The sequence below is a fragment of the Hyperolius riggenbachi genome, chromosome 1 (assembly GCF_040937935.1).
Source record: "Hyperolius riggenbachi isolate aHypRig1 chromosome 1, aHypRig1.pri, whole genome shotgun sequence".
Lineage (NCBI taxonomy): Eukaryota > Metazoa > Chordata > Amphibia > Anura > Hyperoliidae > Hyperolius > Hyperolius riggenbachi.
The window spans coordinates 411,753,087-411,765,867 of record NC_090646.1 but is presented as its reverse complement, the minus strand read 5'-3'; the positions used below and the strand labels follow the sequence as shown (position 1 = coordinate 411,765,867).

At 42.6% G+C, this 12,781-nt stretch overlaps 1 protein-coding gene across 2 annotated transcripts in view; it reads left to right on the top strand.

Annotated features, from left to right (window-relative positions):
• DOCK8 (dedicator of cytokinesis 8) overlaps nucleotides 1-12,781 on the top strand; it is a 222,880-nt gene that overhangs the window by 154,906 nt on the left and 55,193 nt on the right. For both annotated transcript variants that reach the window (XM_068235948.1, XM_068235941.1), the window contains exons 24-26: nucleotides 1,121-1,216; nucleotides 10,256-10,405; nucleotides 11,029-11,142. In XM_068235948.1, the coding sequence (XP_068092049.1) occupies nucleotides 1,121-1,216; nucleotides 10,256-10,405; nucleotides 11,029-11,142 (360 nt within the window). The remainder of the gene's footprint in view (nucleotides 1-1,120; nucleotides 1,217-10,255; nucleotides 10,406-11,028; nucleotides 11,143-12,781) is intronic.

Here is a 12,781-nt window from a genome sequence, read left to right as displayed (position 1 = left end):
AATGTTTAACCCCTTGTGGGGTTGCCCTCAAGTGGAATTCAGTTAGGTTAGATGCAGCTTTGGGAATTACTGTAAGTTTCCCGTATACTGCATTGGACTTCGGTGGGCCCATTGGGATGAATGGCCGACATGTGTGATTGGTGGCTGTGTTGGCGTGTTTGGTTTAACAGCACTGTTATTTTAACTAGCATTTGTCACACACATGCAATTGATCATCATTTTGTATGTTCAATACGTTAAATACGTTTTTTCCTAACTGGTCGGCTGGCTAAACATCGGTATTTTTTGTGGGTATAAGTGACATAGATGTGCCAATCGGGTGTATTACCTATAGTAGGTCAAACATATGTACTAAGAAGGGTGTCCTTCATTCCCCCTTTTTCCAATTTTTCCTGTTCCTGCATTAATAAGACAGAGCTCTCCCCTAAATCTGCACACATAATTATGCAGAGTTCCTTCTTTAAATCCACAAACATAGTTAGGCATAGCTCCCAAAACCCAAAAACTTAACCAGACAGACTCTCCCCTCCCACCAATCTTCAAATATAATTAGGCAAAGCCCCCTTTACCTATTATCTATACAATTGGGCACATTTCCCCCTCCTACTAATCCAATCCTCAAATATAATATGCTATGGTCATCCCTCCCCCGCCCAATAATCAAGCAAATCCCCCCTCCATTACCAAAATAATTAGGCAGATTTTCCCCTTATCACCAAAAACAACTGTCAATCCCTTCATGGTTGGGCAACATAACCCCAAATCCCTGGTGTCAGTGGTGGGTACCTGTAACAGAACAAAAGACAGGACCCTCACTTGTAGACCAACTCCTCATGACAGCCTTCTTCAACATTAAGTCAATCTCCTGCACAAGTCGTCGGATTTAATATAATGTACAGTTTATATATAAGTTGAAGTCCCAGGGGATGATGGAAATGACCTGGGGCCTTGCATTATCTCCTCTTCTGATTATCAGGATTGTTCTCTCACAGACATCCTTGTTAGGTAGTCCTAGATATTCAGAAGTACTTCTTTTTAACCTAAATGCAAAAGGTATAAATTATACATATTATTTCAATACATAGTTATATTGATGTACTTGTGTATTAAATTTTTACAGCATTTTCATGAAGAACTGGCTCTCCAGATGGTAGTTAGCACTAACATGGTGAGAGAAAATGTCTTCAAGTATGCATGGTTCTTCTATGAGCTATTGGTAAGTGTCTGAATATTATTTTTATGCAAAAATGTGTCATTTATACATGGCTGGTTCCGTTTTTTAACTCACCACGCCACAACTGAAAGCAGCAATACTGTCTGACATAAGCATACAATTAAAAAAACTATTCTAACTCCTTAATGACCATTTAGGTTATCTTACTTGTTTTAACCTAACATCATCTTTGTGAATATCACAGTCCACCCCCAGCCCACTCTCTCCGATCACAGCAGTGAATATGGAAGTGTCCATGTTGCCTGATAATTTAATATCCAGTGGAATAGCTTTGCTATAAATGAGACTTTATCTCCTGCATTCCAAGATAGCTGCAGCACACAGGGAAGTTAAAAATAGTTGTTCTTAGGATTAAGTGATGCTAATCTATTAGAACAGAGTGGAGATTTTGGCTCTTGTTCCACTTTGACTGAAACACTACTGTTGACCCCTTCAATCCAACTACATAAAAGCCATAGGGTATATGGGCACTAGAGCATAAATTAATAATTTACATAAATTTACCAAATGTAACAGACTGTGCAGTGTCATTTTTATATGTGTTATGTTGTTGCTAGTTCTAGGATATTTGTATCTTTGGAGTGAGATATGTTAATTAGTTTACTATCATGAACACTAAAATGTCTCCATCATGTCTGCTAAATGAATGTTATGCTCCTTGTAAACAGATATTGTAGACACAGAGGCTCTGCCCAATAGAAAGAATAGTATGGGTTATGTTACATCTTAAAGGATACCCGAAGTGACATGTGACATGATGAGATAGACATATGTATGTACAGTGCCTAGCACACAAATAACTATGCTGTGTTCCTTTTTTTCTTTCTCTGTCTGAAAGAGTTAAATATCAGGTATGTAAGTGGCTGACTCAGTCCTGACTCAGACAGGAAGTGACTACAGTGTGACCCTCACTGATAAGAAATTCCAACTACAAAATGCTCTCAGAAGCCATTTCCTGCTAGGAAAGTATTTTGTAGTTGGAATTTCTTATCAGTGAGGGTCACACTGTAGTCACTTCCTGTCTGAGTCAGGACTGAGTCAGCCACTTACATACCTGATATTTAACTATTTCGGGCAGAAAAAGAAAAAAAGGAACACAGCATAGTTATTTGTGTGCTAGGCACTGTACATAGGTTATTTGTGTGCTAGGCACTGTACATACACATGTCTATCTCATCATGTCACATGTCGCTTCGGGTATCCTTTAACGTGTAATCTATATCAGTAATGCCTCATTATGTGGATGAGTTTCAGTTGCTGTAATGGTTTGCAGGAAAATGGCATAGGCAATGCAATCTGTTTTATAGCCTTGTTTCAATGCACAAAGCAAAAACAATTCATTGCTATGAAGCAATAAGGGGATGATTAATGGACTAAGGTGGCCATTACATGCTGTAACTGGGTGTAAAGAAATCAAATAGATAATGCCATCTGTTTTATTGCTTGGTTTCTATGCAGAATGCAAACACAATATTCTTTACTGTGGCGCAATAAAGTGCTGGTTGATGGGTTACGGTGGTTTCATTTGGCAGTCATCTGTAACAAAATGTTCTCACCAGGTCTTCCACCACTAGGCTACACAGTCAAAGCATAGTGAAGTTATTCAGATGCAGCAAAAGTATGTCTTTACAGCCTTAGAGCAGGAGTTGGCAGTACAGTGCAAAAAGCACAGTGCCAACCCTAGCAGTGTTTGGCATAGAGTAGAAGGTTCCAACCTGAAGCAGTACTTGCTGATCGTAGTGCTGAAATGCTGGGCACAAAAGCTTTTCTCCAACTGAAGCCAAGCATTCAAGAGGTGACAGTCCTTCAGTGCCCAGCTGAGGGTTCCCGCTGGTACCAGAAGTAGCTTGCCTAAAACACTTGGGGACAAGCTTTTTGATTAGTAAATACGCTAGTCTATTTGTGTTAGTATAGTGCTACTGTTGGCTAAGGTATAGACAGGCAATGCAAAGCGGATTCTTTGTGACACTTGCCTGTAAATAGTAGGGATCCACTGTCATTTCATTTGTTGACGGATAGGTACTACTTTTAAAGGTTTCTCTGGAGGATTTTAAAGTACAGTAATAATTTTAACTGTATCAAACTATGGGTTCATCTAGAACAAGATCTCTTAGGAACTCCATCTGCAACCTTGGGATGGGCAGAAACCCAACCCAAAACAGAGAAACAAATCGATCATCCTTTAATAGAGGCGTCCATTCTAGCAATGAGAAAAGCGCTCCCACAGAGAGGCTTGGCGTCCTTCCCCGGAAAACTTACCCCACTCACGAACAATCCTAACTTCACACCATCTCAAAACATACCTGTAACGATTGGTCATGCAGATCGTGGTCGTGACTGGAACCAGACTGGCAGATCCACGATCTCTGCATGGCAATCGTTTTGGTTTAACAAACAGGAAGATCACAATGGAAATACTGACGTCTGCACAACAGAGTAGAATGATAAATGTGTTTTATTTACAATAATGCAAGTGAACAAATGCAGATCACCATACACATACAATATACAATCAAACAACGCGTGGTGCACCACAAATACCAGAACCCTGACTATCTATCTATCTATACAAATATATACAGCAACACACACAATATGAGAGTATATACAATAATACCATATATACAGAGACGTCTCAGCAGAATCAGCACTCGGAAGAATAGTCGTACAAGCCAAGATCAATAACCAGAGAATACAAGGTACAAAGGCAGAAGACAGAGAATAGTCAGACTAGCAAGGATCAAATACCAGGAATACAGAATATCAGAGCAGGGTTCAGGAGCACAGGACTGGATGGCCAGAGTCACAACTGCAGCGAGCAGACAAACGGAATGACCTAGCAATGTGCTGCTAGGAAGTCCGGCTTTAAATAAGCAGCACATTGCTCAGGTGACTGGCCAGAATCTCTCACAGTTCCATCTGCTGGTGAGCCGAGGAATTGCCCCGCTCCCAGCAATATGAGAGCCATCTGCTGGTAGACAGCGGAAGTCCACCTCAGTGCTGCCACCAGCAGGATAACACAGGCACAGATCCTCACAGTACCCCCCTCTTTAGGAGCGGGCTCCGAACGCTCCATACGATCTCCAGAGTTAGCCCCACCTGGGTCCCAATAGAAAAACCGAGGCTGGGTGGGCAGGGAGGGAGAGAAATCGAAAAACTTCTGGAACCCATCAGGATCAAGAAGAGCCAGAGCAGACTTGAGATCCGCAGGAACACCATACTTGGAAGCAACAACTGGAACCGTGGACTTGGAAGCAACAACTGGAACCGTGGACTTGGAAGCAACAACTGGAACCGTGGACTTGGAAGCAACAACTGGAACCGTGGACTTGGAAGCAACAACTGGAACCGAAGACTTGGAAGCAACAACTGGAACCGAAGACTTGGAAGCAACAACTGGAACCGAAGACTTGGAAGCAACAACTGGAACCGAAGACTTGGAAGCAACAACTGGAACCGAAGACTTGGAAGCAACAACTGGAACCGAAGACTTGGAAGCAACAACTGGAACCGAAGACTTGGAAGCAACAACTGGAACCGAAGACTTGGAAGCAACAACTGGAACCACAGACTGGATACCCTCAGAAGCGGCAGCAGACTGGATACCCTCAGAAGCGGCAGCAGACTGGATACCCTCAGAAGCGGCAGCAGACTGGATACCCTCAGAAGCGGCAGCAGACTGGATACCCTCAGAAGCGGCAGCAGACTGGATACCCTCAGAAGCGGCAGCAGACTGGATACCCTCAGAAGCGGCAGCAGACTGGATACCCTCAGAAGCGGCAGCAGACTGGATACCCTCAGAAGCAGCAGCAGACTGGATACCCTCAGAAGCGGCAGCAGACTGGATACCCTCAGAAGCGGCAGCAGACTGGATACCCTCAGAAGCGGCAGCAGACTGGATACCCTCAGAAGCGGCAGCAGACTGGATATCTTCAGGAGCGGCAGCAGACTCACCAACCTTGGAAGCAGCAGCAAAGTCACCAGACTTGGAAGCAACAGCAGAGTCGCCAGACTTGGAAGCAACAGCAGAGTCCTGTGACATCTGAGCAGTTAACTGGAAAGCTTCAGGTAGTGCTGCAGGCAGATTAGCAACAGACTGAATAGTCTCGGGCAGGGCAGCAACAGGCTGGATTGTAAACTGGGTGCCCTCAAGTAGTCCAGCAGACCAGGCACTACCAGGAGAAGCAAGAACAGTAGCAGGCCGGGCACCATCAGGAACATCAGTCTGAGCACCATTAGGAGCAGGATCATCAACAGACTTGGCACCTACAGGAAAAGCAGCAACAAAAGTCTGTGAAGGCTGGGCAGCAGCTTGCATAACCTCAGGCAAAACAGAAGACGGGATAACTTTAGGCAAGTTAACAGGTTGGGATGCTTCAGACAGGACAGCAGGCTCAGTAGTTTCAGACAGGACAGCAGCCTGTGTAACCTCATAGATCTGGACCTTTGGTTGAGCTCTTGGCTGGACCGTTGGCTGAGCGCTTGGCTGGACCGTTGGCTGAGCGCTTGGCTGGACCGTTGGCTGAGCGCTTGGCTGGACCGTTGGCTGAGATCCCGATACAGTTTGTGCGGACTGGCACTGAAACGGTGTGAACTGAGTCTGTGCGGACTGAGAGCAAAGTTCCGCAGGCAAAGAGCAAAGTTCCGCAGGCAAAGAGCAAAGTTCCGCAGGCAAAGAGCAAAGTTCCGCAGGCAAAGAGCAAAGTTCCGCAGGCAAAGAGCAAAGTTCCGCGGGCTGGATGCAACACTCTGCGGGCTGGATGCAACACTCTGCGGGCTGGATGCAACACTCTGCGGGCTGGATGCAACACTCTGCGGGCTGGATGCAACACTCTGCGGGCTGGATGCAACACTCTGCGGGCCTGGCAGGCTGACCCACTGTCAGCAAACCTAGTCCATGAAAGAGTCCACAAAGAAAGGCGAAGGACTGCTCAGGACAGACTGGAGATTGCTGAGGACACAAATCACCTGGAGTCTGCATGGACATGGTTGAAGTCTGCATGGACATGGTTGAAGTCTGCACGGATCGGGGTGAAGTCTGCACGGATCGGGGTGAAGTCTGCACGGATCGGGGTGAAGTCTGCACGGATCGGGGTGAAGTCTGCACGGAGCTGGATGAAGTTTGTATGGAGCTGCATGGAGTCTGCACTGACTTGGATGGAGTCTGCACCGACTTGGATGGAGTCTGCACCGACTTGGATGGAGTCTGCACACGACTGGAATCAGCTGGAGGCTGCACACGACTGGAATCAGCTGGAGGCTGCACACGACTGGAATCAGCTGGAGGCTGCACACGACTGGAATCAGCTGGAGGCTGCACACGACTGGAATCGGCTGGAGGCTGCACACGACTGGAATCGGCTGGAGGCTGCACACGACTGGAATCGGCTGGAGGCTGCACACGACTGGAATCGGCTGGAGGCTGCACACGACTGGAATCGGCTGGAGGCTGCACACGACTGGAATCGGCTGGAGGCTGCACACGCTGAATGGAGTTGGTAGGAAAGAATTTCTTTTTCTTTTTGGATGATGACTTGTTTTCTAATGATTTTTGCCAGGACCAAGGTGTGGTTCTGACTGCAGTTTGCAATGGAGTTTGTACAGATAACTGACATGCAGGTTGTGAACTCTGGACATAAGGGTTATCAGAGAGAGGGTGAGATTGAAATTTAGAGGAAAGAATTTCTTGCCAGATGGCAATCAAAGCAGAGGCAGATTCATTCTCACACAAGGCATTAACCATCAGAGATCTTACTCCACAGATACAATTCCTAATAAACTCCTCATTTTGTTGTGAATAGAATGACATAAACTGTTCCCTATCATTCTTCAAATAGCCATAATAAGCATTGATCTCTTCTGCAGTAAAATCAAAACTGACTCGATTGCTGCAATCTCTCCACTCATTTGATTCCTCAATCACATGCATGCATGCATCTGCATCAAATGACAAGATTTCCTCCCAAACTTGGATCAGGGCAGAGGCGGCTTTCTGCGGACACAATTTATAACCACTCATCCTTTTCACAGCATGCACATATTTCAGCAGACAAGAATTTTCCATTTTAGAATAGTGGTTGAAAAAACTTTTCCTATCCTTCTTTAAATGATCAGCTAGATAGTTAATATCTGCTGCACAAAAGACAGGTTCTAAACGAGATTGGTTCCTAACCGGCAGAGAATGTATTCGTCTATTAATAGAACTTGACTGAACTACATCAGAAACAGAATCAAGACTGGACTGGATTGCAACAGACAAAGAACCAGTTTGTATTTTATTCTTTGCTGTCACAGAACAAGGTTTGCATTGGGAAATTAACATATCTCTCCAGGCAGACATTAATAATGAGGTTCTTTCAAATTTGCATACTCTTAAATCAATTAATGATTGGAGGGATTGAACACAAGCTTGCATAATATTTTTGTCTTTGTTGGAGTAGAACTTAAAGAAAGATTCCCTGTCATTTTTCAAAATAGAAATCAAAACAGTAATATCAGATGAGCTAAATGGAGGATCAAGAAAATTATCCTTGGATAATTTACTTTTCAGCAACCATTGAAGGACTTGCAGCAAGTCCTGCACCTCTTCTGCAGACAAGATTTTCTGATTAACATAGTTTTGCACTAACTCCAATAACTGCTGAAGCTGCTTTCTGGAGTAAGCTGCAAAATACATGAAGGAATAACTTTTGTCTTCTTCAGCAACCAAGGCATAGTAGTACACATCATCAAAATTCCAACTCTTTGTACAGATAGATGAATCTGCAGTATTTCTGTGATCAATATATGGTTGGGCTAGGTCATTCTGTAACGATTGGTCATGCAGATCGTGGTCGTGACTGGAACCAGACTGGCAGATCCACGATCTCTGCATGGCAATCGTTTTGGTTTAACAAACAGGAAGATCACAATGGAAATACTGACGTCTGCACAACAGAGTAGAATGATAAATGTGTTTTATTTACAATAATGCAAGTGAACAAATGCAGATCACCATACACATACAATATACAATCAAACAACGCGTGGTGCACCACAAATACCAGAACCCTGACTATCTATCTATCTATACAAATATATACAGCAACACACACAATATGAGAGTATATACAATAATACCATATATACAGAGACGTCTCAGCAGAATCAGCACTCGGAAGAATAGTCGTACAAGCCAAGATCAATAACCAGAGAATACAAGGTACAAAGGCAGAAGACAGAGAATAGTCAGACTAGCAAGGATCAAATACCAGGAATACAGAATATCAGAGCAGGGTTCAGGAGCACAGGACTGGATGGCCAGAGTCACAACTGCAGCGAGCAGACAAACGGAATGACCTAGCAATGTGCTGCTAGGAAGTCCGGCTTTAAATAAGCAGCACATTGCTCAGGTGACTGGCCAGAATCTCTCACAGTTCCATCTGCTGGTGAGCCGAGGAATTGCCCCGCTCCCAGCAATATGAGAGCCATCTGCTGGTAGACAGCGGAAGTCCACCTCAGTGCTGCCACCAGCAGGATAACACAGGCACAGATCCTCACAATACCATTTCTACATAACTGGCCTGACACTAACTGTCCTAGAACTCTTGAATTTTTTTCTGGAGGAACAATTAAAACCAGAGAGGAAACTAACTGCATGAGACCTGATATTCACCTATCCCACTGGCAATATCTACACATTCGCCACTTCCTCCAATCCTTGAGTAGCAAAATAGATTGGTCCAAACAGCTGTCCCACTTTGAACGGCTGGTGCTCACTAAAGGCCCTCATCGTCACATGGTCTCCCAACTATACCAACTACTGCTTACGGAACCTCAGCCTCAGAGATGTAAGTTTAGGGAGGAATGGGAGAGGGATCTAGGAGGCGAATTCACTGAAGAACAATGGCAGAAAATCCTTGTTATGAATCATAAGGGGTCCATGAGTGTCAACACCCAAGAAACAGGGTACAAACTGGTAACCAGATGGTATAGAACCCCCAAAAGGCTACATAAAATGTTTCCTAACACCTCACCCTGCTGCTGGAGATGCGGATCTCCCGATGGCTCAATTCTCCACATCTTCTGGTCATGCCATATGATCCAGAATTTTTGGGTACAGGTTAATAACCTTATTTACAAAATTACCACTGCTAAACTACCCATGACTCCTGGAACCTTTCTTCTGCATGACACCACGGACTCGATCAAAACATATAAAAAATCCTTATCTCTACACCTGATTAACGCAGCCAGATCTCTGATTCCGGCTTTCTGGAAAAAAACTGAAGTCCCTTCCATTAGGGACTGGATTAGGAAAGTTGAGTCGGCGGAGTCATTGGAGGAACTGGTCGCTATTTCACATGACAGAATGGAACGGCACATGTTCGTGTGGTCTCTTTGGGTGGAATTTCAGTGCTCTGATACATACAAGGCTATAATGATTTAATATCTGTTCAGAAAGCCGCTGAGACACCTCCATTACATGGGAATTCGGGAAATAGACGAAAAGCTCTTCTAAGACATATTTCTTCCTAAATAGGCCCTGGGTGGTGTGCTCCCTCGGGGTGATAGAATCCACAAGCATAGCTACACTTATTTTGTGAACTCCAGACTTTCAGCTTTCTACTAAAACATAATGTTGTCTCCTACATCATATTCTAAATTCAAGCTCAACAAATCCATATTGACCAAAGATCCCATCTTCCTTCTAGTAAGCATTCAGATTTTTTATGTGACAACATTGTCCTGATGTTAAGGTTAATATAATCATTGTTATATGTATTCTGCAAATAGATGTATGTGATATGCAACAGATGTAACTCATGTCTTTACCTACATCTTATGTAACCACCTTTGATACGCATTTTCTTGTTACATTACTTGAACTTTAATAAAATCTTAATAGTGAAAAAATTTTTTAACTGTATCATCTCTTTCTTAAGTCAACTACATAACTAAAGTTCAGTAATAGTAATAAGTATATTTATATATACGGTAGTTAAACAGCTAACAATTGGACATTTTCCTCTGTGGTTTTAGGTGAAAAGTATGGCTCAATATGCCCACATTTTGGACAAGCAAGAGGTGCCCAGAAGAAGCCGGTTCTCAAATCGGTTTAAGGATGACATAAGCACCATAGTCAATGTGGTTACTTCTGAAATAGGAGCTCTTCTCAGCAAACCGCAGAAGGTAGGCATCAAACAGAACACATTACTTAATTAATGCATATGCACAGTTTCAGAAAATATTATACAGTAAAATCCCCGTTATACAGAACCCATTTATCCAGTAGTCTCAAGCAACCAGAAAAGGCTTTGCAGACTGTATAAATCTACTTTTACACCTATACATTAGTTAAAAAACATTATTTTATACCTAACCTTAATTAACCCCCTGAATGAAAATCCCAATCCTAGCAACCCCCTCTTTCCTATGCCTGAGTTTTTAGCCTGCACTGCATAAAAAGAAAAAATGTGTGCTGCCATCCACGCTGCCTCTGCATGTGCAGGTGAAGGTGATATGTCCAATCCTAGGCATGTTCCCTATAATGTCATCCTCCAGCATTGGCAGGCTGATGGTGAGGGCAAATAACCAACATCTTTGGCAGTTGTATGATAAACCTCTGGCTCGTATTTCTTAACCGCCAAATTAATAATTAGGCTGCCCTCATGGACCTTTTTTTACATTTTCACATTTTGAAGTTGAGTTTGGGCACAGTTTAAGATGTAGGGTACTGGCTTTATTTTCTGCATTAAACCGAAGCATTGCCATTACCTGTGCGTTTACTCATTCTGTGGTTTTATTTATTGCAGGAAGCTGAGCAAGCAGAAAAAATGAACATAAGCCTGGCATTTTTCTTGTATGATTTACTGTCCTTGATGGACCGTGGTTTTGTTTTTAATCTCATCAAACATTACTGTAATCAGGTAAAGAAGCCTGTGGTATTTATTGGCAAGAGTACTGAATATGAATGTATCAAAATGCACAATATAGGTTTAATGTTAGGCATGCACTTTAGTTTTACATTGCTTACTTCTTTCCATTCTCCACTTTATGTAGTTGTTTGAACACTCTTGAAATATCTGGTTCTTCCTGCTTCAGAGCTATTTATTGGCTGACAATAGTGGCTTCTCTTTTTGTAGTATGGATTTTGATTTACTAGCCTGTCACACAGCTTGTAATAAGGACTAGAACTAGATGAAGCAATTTGCAGTTTACACTTACTGTACATTTAACTTAAAAGTCATCTATGTTAAACAGCTGTTACTGCCCCACACTTAGGTTAGTCTGATGTTAAAAGTGTATTAGCAAAGGTTGAATGTGTTTTTTTTTTTTACATAGTAACACACCCTGTTATGTTCCAAGCATGTACAATTATTGATAGTTATAGGGATTGCATCTCATAATGTTCTGTAAAACTGAGACCTTACAACAGACTTTATGCTAAATCCGTCCTGCTAGCCATACATGGAACAATAATTGTCTGATATGACAACTGCACAATCACTACCTGATTGAAAATCGATTGCATAGTAGTCATTGATTCTACTAACTTGTCCGTGCAATCTTGACTGAAGATAAAGAACAGCAGAAATATCTGGTAATTGAGAGTTGATCAGACCACTAGCAAGGTACCGCTCGGTGCAGCACACTGATTCTTTGCTTGTTCATGATATATATATATATATATATATATATATATATATATATATATATATATATATATATATATATATACTTTTATACAAGCAGATGGAAAAGTAAATACAGACATTGGGATATGTATTCTTTTGCATGGATTTCCATCTCAGTCTTCACAACAGGTAAACATAATGGGCTTGATTCACTAAGACTTATCAAAATTAGCACACCTTATCAAAGTTAACACGCCTTATCAGAGTAGTATAGCAAGTGCTACGAACCCGCAGGGGCTCAGGGCAGGACGAGTGGAGCTCTTGTCATTGCCAATTAGCAGGCATAAGTTCACTATGCTACTCTGATAAGGCGTGTTAACTGTGATAAAGCGTACTAACTTTGATAATGCATGCTACTGTATTGGTCTTAGTGAATCAAGCCCGATATTTCTATAGAGAAGCGTTTTTGGGGGGTATTTTGATTGTTTTGGTGTTTTTTTTAAAGCCTGTCAGAAGCAAAAAAAATAGCAAAACATCTTTTCAATCCCAGTGCTCTCCCCAGAATTTTTTATCAACCTGGTGGCATGAAAAAGTAGCTGGGTGGAGCATGACGGAGGAAGGCAGGGCCCTTTTGCTCTCCGCTTAAAGCATAGGAGAAGGATGAGGAGGCGAGCAAATGACAGCCGGGTGCTCACCAAAATTGGCTAGTTGGAGCACCCGGGAAAAAAGCCTGGAGAGGACACTGAATCCCAATGTAATAGTACAGTCTCAGGTTATGGTCACTTGAACATTGGTCAAGAAGTTCCACAGCATAATGAAAACATTATCTACGCAACAAAAAGATTAACCATTTACTTTGCAAGTTTAAAAAGATAAGGTTATAACTGCATTACTTATCTGGAATGACAGTTTTGCTGTTTAACCTTTGTTT